This window comes from Asparagus officinalis, chromosome 4, assembly GCF_001876935.1.
Source record: "Asparagus officinalis chromosome 4, Aspof.V1, whole genome shotgun sequence".
NCBI classification, from domain to species: Eukaryota; Viridiplantae; Streptophyta; class Magnoliopsida; order Asparagales; family Asparagaceae; genus Asparagus; species Asparagus officinalis.
The window spans coordinates 88,334,366-88,351,380 of record NC_033797.1 but is presented as its reverse complement, the minus strand read 5'-3'; the positions used below and the strand labels follow the sequence as shown (position 1 = coordinate 88,351,380).

The 17,015-nt window shown below is 33.1% G+C and overlaps 1 protein-coding gene across 1 annotated transcript; it reads right to left on the bottom strand.

Annotated features, from left to right (window-relative positions):
* Positions 428–13,564, bottom strand: LOC109837824 (NADH dehydrogenase [ubiquinone] 1 beta subcomplex subunit 2-like). Its single transcript, XM_020406190.1, has 4 exons — positions 13,359–13,564; positions 2,316–2,361; positions 2,166–2,228; positions 428–709 (listed from the first exon to the last, which is right to left on the bottom strand). The coding sequence occupies exons 1-4, from the start codon at positions 13,451–13,453 to the stop codon at positions 698–700; spliced, it is 216 nt and encodes a 71-aa protein (XP_020261779.1). The 5' UTR covers positions 13,454–13,564; the 3' UTR covers positions 428–697.

Sequence of the window (17,015 nt, the reverse complement as noted above, 5' to 3'; positions counted from 1 at the left end):
AAATATAGTATTGATACAGTTCAAGTTAGACAAGCGAAAAGAAGATACAATTCAAGATATAAATGCTCTCATAAAGCCAAACTAACAAATAGGTACCAAGAGAACCTTCACAAGTACTATAGCTATGTCTTCTAATAGAACATACCTCAGAATTTTACCCAAAGCCAGAGCCAACCATGCAAGGAATAACCAGAAGATAATTCCATGAATCTTGCTTCAAAAAAAGGAATATAGTGTACAACAACAAAGCCTTTATCCCAAATTTTTGGGGTTGGCTAGATGAATTATAATCTTCCCCTAAGTTCTGTCGGGGTTAATTTCCTCTGCTGATTTAATTATTATCCAATTTTTTTATTAGACCTAATCACTTACCCTTACTGGTGCATTTCATGACCATTGTCGTACAAAAAAAAAAAGGAAGTTTATCAGAGATAAAGATATTTTTATGATATCACAGCATACATAAGCATCTGAGATTACAACAGAAACCAGTTCAAATATTATCAGAGATAAAGACATTTTTGTAACAACACAGAAGACATAGGAAGATCAGAATTCAATAAAGTCGGAGTGCATGAACAAGGCTCAGCATACAACAAGCTATCTTACTCCTGATAGTAATAGAAATACCTTGTATGCACCCTTATTCAGTAACACAGTCTAGAGCCGGTTGCACCACTCATCCTTTTGAGTCCTCTTACTGAGAAGCCTGAAGAGAACGTAAAAGATAAACGGTCAATATTTCAAGATTTCATCATGGATCATGCAATAGGGATATCATGCAAGAATGCTCTGTGGACGTAAATCGTAAGACATCAGATGCAGAAATGAGAAATGGATTATGATGATTTTTTTTTGTGAAAATAGAAAAGATTATTAGACCAATGATTGGAGGAAAGAAAAAATTGTAAGATAAATCATTATAATGCAAGATATGCTCGCTAGAAAACAAAATAACCTGCATATCCCAGATATCATTCTAACACAGTATTTAAACATTTATATACCTTCTGGCCAAAGGTCACTATAAGTTCTAATGTATCCAAGATAACATAGTTTGATCTGGTAAGAGCAGGGCATGACATAAACAGCAAAGTCTAAGGCTAAGTAATGTCAACTAGCCATATCAGATAACAATATAAATTGGTTATGTTTGCAGGGTCAGCATCAAATGTTTGTTGAACGGATCAGCCCATTATAGTTATTATGTTCTTGCTTAATAGTTAACTTACCTTTTAAAAGCCAATGTCAGACATTATTACCCGAAGGCAGAACTGTTGCCGTGATATATCTAAAGACATATCAAGTTAACAATCAATTATCTATAAATCTTTTAACTTTAACATAAATATAGGAGCTTATCAAATTTAAGTGATTGAGCCGAACTGGCCAAAAATTGAATTAGAAAGATGAACACTATAAATTTATTTTATATGATGGAATCAACTAGCCATTCTGAACGAGAAGAAAACTAAAATCACATTCCTGAGTGCTCAAGAAGAAGAGGGATCATGAATTCATCTCTTGTATCATGATATAGAGCTTTCACTATCTGTATTGCAGAATGAGAAAAATAAAGAAATACCTTTATATTGATAATTGATCCAATAAATACCTACATTCTTAGCAATCTGTCATTATATGTATCATTAATACCCACAGACACGTGTGACACGTTCCAACTTCCCAACACAGACATTCGAATGATAAACACTGTAATAAGTCGAACAGGAAATTAATGCATATTTCGTCCAAATATATGCTTATTTTACTCATATATATATGTGATTGCTCATATAAAAAAGAGAACTTACCTTTCATAAGATAATATACAGATAACTAGCATAGGTCAAAAGAAATGCAATGTAATAGTTTACTCCCATCTTAAATATAACTTTCGAGGCAAATGCAAAGTATTTATAAAATTTATAAGTGTCAGACATGGATAGGCACAGGTGTTTTGTGTAGGAGTGACAAACATGCCAACTTTCTTCTGGGCGATGTGTCATACATGTCATATTCTCCTTCGTACTTAGTTTAATAATGATCATTATCTTACTTTATTAAACAATCTGACATTGTCCATTAAAAAAACAAAAAGCTCAAAAGCTACAAGACAATAGGAAGGTAGAAGTAAGGTACTTGAAGTATTAGTTGAACAGTACCTCATGTTCATGACCATGACCATGAGAATGGTCCTCATGTCCATCCCAAGGATGCCTCCAACCCTATAAATCAGGTGCTCCAAGAGCCAAAATCACTAGAAGAATACATGTACACAATATAAGGTTAATTGACGGCAGAAAGAAGTTTACCAGCACTACTGGACCATCTTGCTTAGCCCTATATAAGACCCAAAACCTACAAATAAAGAGAGCAAAGCGAAGGTAACAAAACTTAGTTAAGACTTTAAAACTGTTAACATAAAAAAATGTGTGCTATTTAACGAAGGTTACGTTAAAGAAGACAACTATTAAATTTGGAAACTCTACCCTGAAATATTCCCAGGCGGAGGAAACACTTCTATCATTAGTGAAATTTAACTTGACCTATTTCATTGTTAATAATAAGTAGAAGGCTTTGAATCTTGGGATTTGAGGATTCTTCCTTTTCCGTTAATGACTTCTTCATTCTTCAGTCTTCATTAAAGAAAAAAATATACTATTTATTTGTTCCTAAGTTGGAACAGCTGAATGAAGTTATCTACAAAAACTCAACACGAGCAATACAGATCAAAAGGAAAAGAGAAACAAACACATGTCAGAAAAATACTAGACAGCCAAATATACAGTTCATGATGGACACACAAAAGAAACAAATTATTTTCAGCCCACAAACAATATTTTCAAGATTCCTTAGAACAATCCAGAGGGAGCTACTATGACATAGAGCATGTTTGGTAACTTTGAATTATAATTTGTATGACTTATAATCCACAAATGACTTATAGTCATGTGGATTTTAATCCAAAATGTTTGATAAATTAGTAAATTATAATCCATTTTCAATGGTAAGAGTGTTCAGCACATGAGTGGCTTACGATCCGTCCTTCTTGTCAAAATGACCAAAAAAGGGTTAGAGATAGAGAAAGCGAGTTTTAAAATTTTCTTAAATGCTAAGGAGTAAAGTGATCTTTAGTGTTTTAAAAAGCATCCTAGGCAGACATCTAGGCGTTCGCCTAGGCATAGGTGGCCCACTAGTCGCCTAGAATTGGCCAGAGTAGCTAATCTATGCGGTGGAACCACCTAGGCGCGGCCCAAAGCTAGGCGGCCCAAAGCTTTTAAGGGAAAAAAACTAGGGGTGCAAAATGGTTCGGATTTATCTGAACCGATTCGAATCCGTATCGGAATAGCATGCGGATACGGACGATGAATTTGCTAACCAATCGGATCCAGATCCGGATCCCTAGTTCATTTTCAAAGCGGATACGGATCCGGATTCAATTTTACTCAAGAAAACCGGAGCCAAATCCGGATATTCGGCAAATAATGGCTACATACTTCCGCGTGACTTTTGACTCTAGCTACTCCCACGTAATATGTGTACTACAAATAAAATCGTGCTATGGAGAACCCATCTATTGATTTGACATGATCTTTGACAGAGAAAGAACTTTGTTCGCTAGTTTTAGTACATAATTATTTTAGTAATATTTTTTTCCCGACACTTTCTTTATCTAGGATTCTAGCATCAAATTCGTATAGCTACCTAAAACTAGTACCCAGGACTCTGATTCTAGCATTCTTATTTTAGGAATCAAATGTCATTATTTATTCTCGCAAAGTCTATATACTGCTCGTGTGACCTTTTTATTTTCTTTCTATTGTTTAGAAGCAATTAGCAGAAGCACTTAGGTGAAGAATTATCTCTCACTATACTTCATGGTTAGTATACGATATAAATATACAAACTACATAGGAATATACATATTTTTTATCATATTCAAATCATATCAATTTTTCAGATGTCCGATTTGCATCCGTGATTGTATCCGTATCAGTTTCTCTATATCCGAACCATATCCGTTTTCGTTTAATGCAGATATGGTTATGACTGTTTATTACCAAAGAATATCTCTATCTATATCCGTATCCGTTTTGAGAAAGCGCATATGAATACAGTAAGGGCCATATCCAAATCATATCCGAACCGAATGCAACCCTAGAAAAAAACCCTAGATATCTAAAACCTAGCCCGACCGGCATCCTTGAACCTGACCTACACCCTTAAAAACTCACAAAAAAAAACCCTCTCATGTTCTCTTTGTCCCTCCGCTCTCTTCAAGATCTCCTCCTCCCCCCACTTCTCCCCCACGCTCCTCACTCGCTCCTCACTCTCCGATCCTACCTCCAGCGCTCCCCCTTTTCGATCCCCCTCCGGCGCTCCTCTCATCACCTCTCCCTCCCTGATATGCTCAAAAACCCTAGCAACCTCCTCCCCTCACCTCTCCCTCTCAGGCTACCTCCGACGAGTCTCTCCCCTCTCCTTCCTCTGTTGAAGGTCATGTTTAACTTTTTCTTTTTTCACTATTTTTTATTTTATTCACTATTTTTTGTTTAATTTTTGTTAATTTTTGTAACTAGTTAATTTTGTTTTAATTCATTGTTTTTGTTTAGAAACCTAACAATTTTTTATGCATGGTTGATTATAGATATAAGATTACTATTTATTATTTTTTGTAATTTTTCATGAACTTAAATCATGTTTTTGTTAAATACTATAATTAAATAATTTAAAAAATAGTCAAATGCTTAGGCAGCACATAGGCACTAGACCCCAGCACAAGCACCTAGTCCACCTAGCACTTATTGTAACATTGGTGGTCTTTTATTTGATCAAACTATGTGACTTATAAGTCAAAAAAAATAAGTTAGGCTACCCCCAATATTTTTTTTTTAGCTTATACGACAAAATAAGCTGTTTGCCAAACATGACTCAGTAGCTTATAAGCTACAAAAGTGGCTTAAGAGCTACTTTGACCAATTGCCAATCATGCTCATAAAAGTAGCAAGATACCCGGGTAAGCCAATTTAGTTTTCTTTCCATCTTTTACGCTCGCAATTCTTTTGGCTTGGATCATGTTTTGCTTATCCACTTTTATTTTTCTACCCTTTTTCTTCAAACTTCTATTTCATCTAATCATGATGCTGATTTATTTTTTACTCAGCTTAGCCAAATCTCAAGAATCAAGATTTGTACAAATAATATAAATCTCATGAAGATACTTCTTTAAAAAAGTTGTACCTTGCATTAATACTTCTGAAATATGCCTTGAATTATACAAATAGCTTTCCTTATGGAAACTTGTTATCCTTTTTTGGACACTCCTAGATTTCTCTAACAACTCTTGTTCACAGTAACATGTTTAAGATTTATTTAATTTAAAATATATATCAAGAACTTTTAGCAGAAAAAGGCTGCCCATGTATTAATTTCTTATAAGATTATGACAACATTTGATATGTTTTAATATAACAGTGAGATGCGTTAAGCTAATTCATATAAATTAGTGCCAAAGCATGCTCTTTTCGTAAGGTCATAAGAATGCATTATAGGTTAAAGCTGCAGCATATATGTAAGAATCACATGTCAATGTATTAATATTATAGAAATAAGTGTATAGATTTTGAACTTTTGGATACAAGGACACATCTATGGATGAACTGTCTTCATTATTATTATATATATATTGATGCAGGACGATATCACTGTTTAGATTTGATTCAGATTGAAGATAGAATTATTATGATTTTAAATTTGGATTTGGTTTTAGATTGGTGAGAATTTGCTGTTTCGTTTAGTTGTTATAGCTTTAATTGTATTAGGATTAGATTGAGTTTGTTGAATTATTTTAATAGTTAAGATTGAATTGGTTTTTATAGGTAGGATAGGGTTTTGATTTTGTTTTAGATAAGAATTTCAAATTCTATTAAAGAGGGAAGATACTTTTATAATGCAGAAAGTTTATGATGAATAAAATTATGTTTATGTGAGATTTTTGGAGTGATTTCTCAAGGCGTGAAGCCATTTAAAAGGTTAAATGTGCGTGTGTGAAGTCGGTCTAGCTAAGTTATCTCTTATTTTTATTTTTCAACATTACAGAGAGCGCTAGGCGGCCTACGCATCGGACCAAGCGCCAAGAGCCTAGATGGGACTTAGGCATTTTATTATTTTATTTTTTAATTACAATCAATGTTATCAAAACCGCTAACCACTGTTAGGTGTCAAACTGGCACCTAACGTAGGTGCTAGATTTAGGAGGATTTCTTTTTTTCTTTTTTTTTAAAGTGGTCAGAGAGGAGGTCTGAAGGTCAGAGGAGTTGGAGGAGATGTTTATAGTCAATGGAAGAGACAGGAAGAGTTCGGAGGAGATTAGAGGATGTGGATGCAGCAATGTAGAAAATCATAACCAAGAACTAAGTGATGTAAGCCGCATAAGCGGTCTCCTAGGCGCTACTAAGACCTAGGCAGGCGGCCTAAGTACCGTCTATATCTAAGAGAGAGACTAGCGAAAATTCTAAAACAGTGGTATTTTTATCTTTTATTTCTATCCTCAAATTGATCCACTGCCTCCTTATACCAAAAAAATTTTGGGGTTATTGTTCATGTGAACGATACCTCGTTGATTTCCCATGATTGTTGCGATCATCCCTTCAACGATCTAACTCTCTCCAGCTATTTTTTCATATCCTCTTCAATCTCTGAGGATCAATGCTTAATCTTTTTGGATCGGAGTCCTCTTAGTTTGATCCTCATCATGTATCTTAAAGTTAGGGGTGAAAGTAAGGCAAATATTTAATAAATAGTTTGGTTAATATTCATTCTGATATTCGGTCATATTCGATCCGATAGTTCATTTAATACTAAATGAATATTTTAGTATTCGGCTTATAAACAAATATAATTTAACCAAAGGTATATTTGATTCAGCTAATTATTAACTATTCGTTTACATATTATATTTAATCCTATTAATTAAACTTGTTGCAAATATTACCCCTTAAAATTTTTATTACAACTTCTACCCCATATATAATAGACATGTTAGAGAGACCTAGGGTTTTTACCACTGATTGAGTCATTTCGTTCCGCCTCCAACTAAATCCTAAAGTGACGGTATATCTCTCTCTCTCACAGCTAGACTTTCCTGCGAGCTAGGGTTCCTCTCGACCAATGCATCTATGATGTGACCCTCCTCCCTCTCTGATGCCCTCATCCTTCCCTAACGCCCTCCTTCCTCTCCGACGACACCCTCCACCCTCCCCGCTTCGACGCCCTCCTCCCTCCCCGATGCCCTCCTCCCTCTTAATGTGATGCGCTCCTCCTTCTTCGACTTTCCCTCTCTCTTGAATCCCCTCTTCGACGGTCTCTCTTGATGTATCTCGGCGATCTCTCTTAACACTATCTCGATCTCTTGACGAACTCTCAGACTTCCATCAAAAGGTAAGATAAACTTCAAGGTTATTATTTTTATGTGTCTTGAATTAAGCTAGCTGCTAAAGGTGCAACTCTTGTGTATTTTGTCCAAATAATTGAAAGAATATTCACTTGAAAATCACATGCATTTCCAATTTCCCACCTCTTATTTTGAGCATTTATTTTTTTCATAAATTTAAAGATTATTCACTTTTATTAATAAATGAGGATCGAAAATTATTTGTTGTGTAGAATGATTTCATTACTGTTTACTAAGGCTTGAGGAGCTAATTACTTTTTCTTTGTATATGGTGGTATTTAATGATTTATTTTCATACATGATGCATGTTGATTTATGTACTATATATTCTGGTTGTTAATTCTCAAATTTTATTTCTACAGAATGTCATCTCACCATATGAATCCAGCAAGTGATTCTCACGCTCCATCATTATCATCTTCTACTCCTGCTCATACTTCTTCTCCTTCTCCAGCTACTCCCTCCAGTAAATACAAATAATGCAAGTAGAGAAAACGTGGAAACTACAAATTCTATTTAGGAGAAGAGAAGAAGGAAAAAGATTTCTGAGGTAATGGGATAATTTTGTTGAAGTTACTCATGCTAATAATGTAAAAAGGTGGTGGAAATGCAATCATTGCAAGCACGACTTTGCACAAAATTCAACTGGAATAACATCTCACTTGAAAACTCATTTAAATAATTGCATTGCAAAAAAATTGCATTATCAAAGACAACAAACACTTGACTTTCAACGAGATGGTTCTACCATAGAGCACCCAATAATGTTACCACCTAGAGGAAAATATAACCATTTGAAAGTTAGGGAAGTATTAGCTCATTGGATCATGATGTATGAACATCCATTTACTATAGCAGAGCAGGAGAGTTTTCTATTCCTAATGAATATTGTGAATCTTAAATTTATTAAAATTGGGCGTAAAACTTTGAAGGAAGATTGCATGACAATCTTTGAAAGTGAAAAGAATAAGATGAAGACGCTCGTTAAAAACATCGATATAGTTTGTTTAACCACCGATCTTTGAAAATCAAAAAATAAAAGAATTGAATACATAATAATTACTAGGCATTTTGTTGATAAGGATTGGAACCTCCAAAAAACAGTTTTTAGTTTTGTGCATGTGTCTCCTCCTCAACGTGATATTGACATTGCAGATGCTATGCATAAGTGCTTCAAAGATTGGGGAGTAGAAAATAAAGTATTTACTATATCTGTGAATAATGCATCCTATAATGATGTATGTTTAAGAACTTTGAAGACTGGCCTATCTAGATATAAGAAATTGGTTTGTGATGGAAAATTATTTCAAGTGAGATATTGCGAATATATTCTCAATCTTCTTGTCCAATATAGGATAAGTGTAATTGCATCAAATATTGAGAATGTGCAGGAAAGCATCAAGTTCATCAATCACAGTGAAGCGAGGCTCGGAACATTTTCTGCTATTGTGCAATAGGTATACCAAATTTATTGTAAGAAATGTTAAAGTGTATATTTTGTATGTGAAAGTCTAATAATATATTTATGTATATATTTTTGTTTAACAGTTGCAGTTAAGAGAAAAGAAGTTGATTTATCAATATGCTCACTCGTTGGAATTCGACATATTTGATGTTGATCACTACCTTAAAGTTCAAAGATGCATTTCCAATGTACAAGGAAAGAGAGTCCAATTATGATTGCATTCTAGAACCTGAAAAATGGGATAAAGTGGAAAAAAATTTGCAAGTTATTGGCTGTCTTTCATGCGGTAATGAATCTTATCTCCGGTAGTGACTATCCTACTTGCAATTTATATCTCATTGAAGTCTATAGGATTAAAGAAGTTATAGATAAGTCGCTACTAGATAATAATTTCTCTATCCGGCAAATGGCTAAAAAATGCAAGATAAATTTGAAAAATATTGGGGAGAATGCAATTTGTAATGGTAATAGCTTCCGTTATGGATCCTAGACTAAAAATAGGTGCGTTTGGAATTTGTTATCCTCAAATTTACTCAGAAGTAGAAGCTAGGATAAATATACAGAAAGTTAAGGATGTCTTGCAAGAGCTATTTGATGAATATGTTTCTTTATATAATGCAAATAATAAGGAGAATAGCTCTCTGAATGGAAAAGGTTCTATAGGTGCTTTGAGTGATAAAAACACCTCATTATCATATTTAAGTTCAAACTAGAGCTATATTTTGAAAATGGTGAGAACGAAAGATAGTATACCTACATCCAAATCAAAGTTAGAAACATACTTGGATAAGCATACATATATGGTGAAGCAGAAAATTATCATTTTAGTGCTTTGAATTGGCGGAAAACCAATCAATTGATGTATCGTGTCTTGTCAAGAATGGCGGTTGATATTCTTGCTGTTCTTATTTCTACGGTGACATCGAAGTCTACGTTTAGTGCTGACGGGAGGGTAATTGATACGTATCGAGCATCTTTAGATCTAAAACAGTTGAAGCGTTGATATTTGGAGAGGATTGCATGCGAAAAGTCTATAGTATAAAGAAAAAGAAGATAATGATTTATTTGAATTCAATGCAAATAATTAGATTTTATAAGATTTATTGATATTGTGTTAATTTGTATGATTACAGGTTGAAGATGAGATAAGAGAAGTGGAGATTACCTTACCAGAATGTTAAGTACAGGCACGATTATATGTTTGAGTCATTTATTTTCATAGTTTGATAAGAACAAGACCATGTAGGGTTATGATGAGTTGCTTTGGCTCATTCCTTCATGTCTATGATCTCATGAAACTGCAACCTTATCTATGCCTCTGTCTGCACTTACTCTTGAATATTTTCAAACGGTAATCGGTAAAAACAAGTCAAATCCGTTGATGGCTGAGAGTTTATCAAAAATCCTATGAGCTCCCGTGAGGGATGATTAAGTCTATGTATTCAATATCATAGCACCAAATCTAAGAGAGTTTATTCTCTTAGCACAACGTTACATATGAAACGGACTTAAATAATCTGCATACTAGTCCGACTCAAACGATAGTCGGTAAAAGCACTTCAAACCCGTTGATGGCTGAGGGTTGCCAAAAATCCTATGAGTATTATGCTTATCTATTCAAAACAGAATGGATAATCATAATAAGGGACAAAATCCAATAACGCTTCAGCTTCACCAGTTGATCTCGTGACTTAAACAGCCGAGCTAACCTCAACTCTAACCGAAGCTTTAAGGATAATAACTTCAGATATTCAGTAACTTCAGAGATAATAGTTGTATCAGCACCAACGACTGGTCCTACGATCAAATCGTTCACAAAGAGCTCAACCTGGCGAGCGTCCGATGCATTCTCAGCTCGTTCTTCACGACACTCAGATGAGTATATGAGTATAAACTGTATCTCCTTGAACCTCCGACGGGTACACGAGGTTAAACCGATTCCCAAAACTCCCAGGAGTATATGAGTATAAACTGTCCTCCCCGCTCCAATACCTTAAAAGCCTAAACTGTGTAGACTCTAATTAACATACAAATGTAAACTATGTTTACACCGATCAACGCATAGCCCTAGGTCAACGCCGGTCAATGTGTTGCGAGGAAGTCAACGCCGATCAATGCATTGCGATGAAAGTCAACGACAGTCAACGCTTAACATTGGGTCAACATCGGTCAACGTGTTGCGATGAAAGCCAACGTCAGTCAATGAGTTACAACGAAGGGTCCTTTTTCTGCCTTCCATGTGTGAATTCTCTAAGTAATTTTCTCAATTAGACTTGTGCAACTTGAAGTTGACAATCTCTTTTAATTATTTATTTCCTTTTTGTTTTCATATGATTAGTTTCAATTTTCAGTATTTAATCGACAAAGAGCAATGTATGAGGGCCAAAATAGCAAACCATGCAAATCTGGAGTCAAAAACACTTTGTTCTTCAATGTGCTTTGGGAAAGTTTAAAAACTTGTTTATGTATGAGGTAAGATCTTGATGTGTAGCAAATTTCACTTTAGAGAACCTTTTTATTTCCTATGTAACTGGTAATGTGATACTGATCTGCTGGGTAAGTTGGTATATTGTTGTAGTTGTGTCAAGGATTTTAGGCATGTTAAGAGCTTATGAAACTATATTTTTCTTCCTTTATTTTATAGGGATGTTTTCTAATTATGTGCTATGTTTTATATTGTAGAAGACATTACTGTGTTTGTAAATTTTGAGTATAAAAAATATATTACACTGCTCTATTGTATTTTGATTGGCAGAATATAAAAATTACATTTTGTTTACTGATTATATTTATTTTTTATGATTTTCGAATTATTGGCAAATACATACCAGATATTTGACAAATGATTCGAAATCAAAGTTGCAGAATAATGCTAATCGAATATTCGCAAATTTTTTTCGAACATCTATATAAATAAACGAAGCGAATTCAAATTTATACTGCTATTCAAGTCAAATTCAAATACGAACACGAATACCACCACAGAAACCGAACTCAAATTTAAACCTTGCACTATTCGTTCAAATTCGATTTGATTCCACCCGTACTTCCAATCATGTCAATATATCATGTTTCCTACCTCTTGTGGAATTTTTGTGTCACATGTGCAATTCTTGTTTATGTTTAGAGTTCTCATAAATCTTTAGATGAAATGTAACATTAATTTTTTTCAAACTATGTTAAATGCACCACAAAAAAAGGTAATGCGTACACCTAAAAGCAAGCCTAACAGTACAAAACAGGTAGCATAAGTATTTCTACTATGAAGTTTTTTAGTACATCAAAGTCAACATACCTTGTTATCCTTTGAAATACACAGATATGATACATTACGCAGGCAAATAATCAATGACGTAGCTTACAAAACACTAAAATATCAATTTAACAACTAGGAATATCATATTAGTCAATTAAGATTTAAGACACCAAGAGAAAAAAAAATCTTTGTGTGAGTTATAACCCAAGCAGGTACGGTGCTTGCACTCCCAAGAGAAATACCAGGCACTGGCTATCCGCCCCCACCCGCCCCTCTCTCCTCTTTTGGCTTTTAATGTACCACTCTAAACTTAAAAAGAACTACTGGGTTGTAGGCTACCAAAGAAAGAGAGAACAGGCTTCAACCTCACCCTTTCCTCGCTTCATAACACCATCCCAAGCCCCCAATCTATACATGTGGGATACATTGCCCATACTATTTAGTTCGAGAGAAATGGGCTTGTAACGGTGTCGTTAGTACAAATAATTTGGCAACTAATTTCTATGTGCTACTTTTCATATGGAAATCTAAATAGTCTTAACTGATAAATGGTGATTGCTTTCAGGTTTCTTTTATGACCTGTTGATAGAAGAAATTCAATCTATCTAGTGGACTTAAATCAGTCCAACTGATAGATGTCCTACTTGGCTAGCCTCATACAAGCATAATGTTGTTCTCATAATTTTATACACATGTATTTTGTTGCGAATTTGTAAATACTTTTAAAGTAGCTTTTGATGGGCAGGCAGGTCTCATCGCATCTCACCTCAGAAGTGATACATGACTATTCTGCTTCATATTTGCTTTTGAATCTCTAGTCTCAACATGTCCACTTCAGTTAAACCTTAGAAATCAATTAGACTATTAGAGTTACACATAAATGCACAGCCAATCTCTAAAAAATATTAATCAACATTATCTGGCTTAAACCATCAACTAGCCTTGCATTATGAGAATGTGATTTCATTTAGCTCTTCGGCTTTATATCATATTTTTCATAAACAAACATAAATCCTACACCAAATCTAATCACCTTCCACTATTCCTATACACCCTTTGTCAATGGGATTAAGGGGTGATTGATGTTAATTTGAAATCTCAAAATCGAGAGAAAGTTGAAGAAATTCCCAATTTAAGTTCGTTGATCTCGATTTAGAGTCAAAAGGAGGGGGTGAAGTTACCACATGACGGCGCACAAGCCCTTTCCGGTGACCACATGCCAGCGCTTCGGTGCGTGATGCACGTACCCTCTGTACGTTGCTCCTCCGCCTCCCATTTCTCGTCTCCCCCTCGATCGATCGACTTTCGAATGGGATCGCACCACTGGCCAGCGCTTCGAGTTTCTCACCCCGGATGCGCTCAATTTTTCAAGGCTTCAAGCCGCTTGTCGGGCCAAGCTCTCATTGAATTGTGATACGAGAAGCGACATCCGAGCCCAGCCCATTAGTAGAAACTCGAAAAGGCCGCCCTTAGTTGACGCCGGCCCACTTCTAATTTTAAAATTAGTGAGAACACTGTAATTTTTTTAATTTAAATTTTGAATTCTGAAGTTTCAGTAGTAGTTATTTTTCTTCTTCAAGATTATCTAGTTATGTCATTAAAATCTAACCTAAATGATAAAAAGAGGGTTTAAGTAATAACCTAGAATTAAAATCAAGATTTCCCCAATAGATTACTCAAATCTAGTCCCTCCAAAATTTATTCGTGTCTGAGCTTTCAAGAAATATATAAACGCTCATATGATCCATATTAGAAAAATATGAGCGAAATTCTTTCTGTTCATTTCTCGAGACTTAGTTTTTTCTTTGGTCTGACTTTTAACCATAAATTTCTTTTTTCCAACTTCTGCTTTATTTTAAAAGAACTAGTTCTTATGCACGTGCAATGCACATAGTTAAATATCAAAATTATTTATTTTCTAGCTATAAGATAATTTAGAGTCATCTTGAGTTAATCTTTAAACATGGATTATTACATTTGCCATAAATTTTATTTACATTTTTTTAAAAATTTTATGAAATAGATTTGCATGTAAAACTAGGATCAATATACTTTTATATACTTGCATACACAACATTATTTTTTTAAATTTGCATATATCAAACTTCATGTAACATATTTGTTTATCGGATCAAATCGTCGATCTCCAATTTGTTTATCTTAGTCATTAAATATAGTGTTAAGTTTGAAAAAATACAATAATGTATTGTTGGTGTGTTAATAAAATATAACCAAATACTTAATGTGAAGATGGTTTGTATAAGCTCAGCAAAGTGTACATACTTTTCACAAGATTGAAAGACATCTTAATTATTGATAGACTTAAAATAAAAAAATAAATACTAAATATTACTAGCGACCCTAGTATAATTTTATATGACAAAATCATTCACATAAGTATATTAAAAATTTTGCATCAAAAGCCCTTCTAAAGGTTCCTAATTTTACTCAAAAAATTAAGTTCTACTATAAAATATTCAAAAAAATATCATCTTTTGTTCCTTCTTTTTTCATATTTAATTGAGCGAAATCAATCATTCTCCACCTTTATCTTTTTCTTGAGTAATTCTACAATAGTATCCTCATCGTCTATATCAATTGTGTTATCAGGTTGATATATAATAAAGAGCAAAATATAAGACAATAGTCCAGAAATATATTAGGATATACTTAGATCAATCAAGTTATATTATTACTCATAATTGATATGTATCAGAGACAAAATATGTTGACAATTTTAAACTATAAAACGGACTGTATGGGCTCTCTAACAAAACTTTTTTAATACAAACAACACTCAAGATTAATTTTGAAAATCTCTTGGGGTCAGGAATAAACAACTAACAAGTTTGTAGTGAAAGGTAGGAGAATGCAGTACATTCTTAAGAATTATTAATCTTTACTTAATTTGTTTATAATGACAGGATCTCATTATTAACTAACTACAAGGCCTAGTACATTATTTTTTTATTGGACGTTCAATGTAGACAGAGAACCTAGGTGAGTCCTCATCACAATGAATGTTATATAATTTAAGTACAAAGAAAAAAAGGAGGATTGATCAATGATGTAGTTGGTGAAGGGATACTCCAACAGCTTAATTTGGGTATGTGGATATATTATAGATGGAGATGGAGAAGTGTGGTTTTGAAAGCAGTGAGTGTGTGGGGTAATTAATATGATTTTTGTTTGTGTGGTTTTCTTCATTCATTTTCAAGATATATGTAGTCATGTGGATATATATAGCATAGCATTACTATTTTCTTTTGGCTTTGTGGAAGAGTTTGGGTAAAAAAATAAATTATCTAATCCTGTTAAAGTAGGATCATGTAAGTTAAGCTCATGCATGAAATTTTTTTAGCCAACACTAATATGTAAGTATTACAATTGGTATTGAGATCTAAAATACGTATGAGATTCTTTTTGACTTTTATACAAATAGTATATTTTAAATAATAAAAGTATAATTAAATTTATAATCTAAAAAAGATCAAATATACAATATAATTAATTGCTTTAAAATAATGTGATCTAATCTAATAAGAAGAAAAAATTGCTTTAAAATAATGTGATCTAATCTAATAAGAAGAAAATAGATTAAAGTGATTTAAAAATTATTATAATTTCATAATTCATTCTAATCTAATAAGAAGAAAATAGATTAAAGTGATTTAAAAATTATTATAATTTCATAATTCATAATTTGTAAACAATCTAATCTAATAAGAAGAAAATAATAAAGGCACATACTTGTTGAAAGAGATGAAAGTGTTATGAAAATTATTGTAATTTCTGATATAAAAAAAGATCAAACATACAATATAATGAATTGCTTTAAAATAATCTAGTATAATCTAATAAGAAGAAAATAGATGAAAGTATTGTGAAAATTATTGCTATTTCTTAATATGAAAAAAGATTAAATACACAATATAATTAATTGTTTTAAATTAATCCAATCAATCTAATAAGAAGAAAATAACAAAGACACATATCTATATAATGAAATGAAAGTGCTATGAAAATTATTGTAATTTCTTGGCTTATATATATTGACATGTGTTGTTGCATGTGAGAGAATAATAATTATAAATAGAGTTCTATTTACATAATAATAGTATAATTAAACTTTGAAACTCATTATGCACTACCGTGAACTACTTGAAATTTAATCGGTGAGAGATCGCCATATTGTGTCCTCAGATTGTAGCCATTTTTTTAATTTTTTTTTATAATTTTGAGAACGACTGTTCTCTTTAATTTGTTTGGTGGATTTTACAAATATCTCATCCATATTATGTACATTTATAGATCTTCGCTGTTTCTAGGTTCGACCTTTGGGGCAGACATTTTTTGTCTCGTTGATTTGTTTGGTTTTTGCATATACTCCTTTCATCTTGTATACATTTATAAAGTTAACATTTAATAATTTCATTCATGTTTATATTTTAATTTAAACTATATACATATCTTTATATTATGTATATCTAATAAGAATTCATCAATTTATCAATTTACTCTTACTTAATCGATTAGTATTTGAATTATTTTAAGGGTATTTTTATCTACCGAAAGATTTTCCCGAACTCTTGCTTTTAAAAGGAGTATGATTATCTGTGTTTTATCAATATTCTACGTAAGAAGAATACCATATTTGTCTATTCATCTTCGTGTGGTGGTCTACTTTCTAATTAGTTCTGCAGTGAGACAAATAGATCCGACTTGTCAATAATATTCCAAATATGAAACCAAATAGGAAGAAAAACGAGTTTTATATCAGGATTGCCAGACGCATGATATAAGGGTGGGCATGGGCCAGATCAGGGCCACCTGCACTG

Bases quoted from the DNA above. Each gene is read 5' to 3' on its own strand.
- LOC109837824 (XM_020406190.1), bottom strand. From the start codon at position 13,453: ATGGGAGGCGGAGGAGCAACGTACAGAGGGTACGTGCATCACGCACCG. The intron at 2,362-13,358 runs GTAACTTCACCC...CTTTATTTGTAG, and splicing joins GGCTTGTGCGCCGTCATGTG to GTTTTGGGTCTTATATAGGG. The intron at 2,229-2,315 runs GTAAACTTCTTT...CCTGATTTATAG, and splicing joins AAGATGGTCCAGTAGTGCTG to GGTTGGAGGCATCCTTGGGA.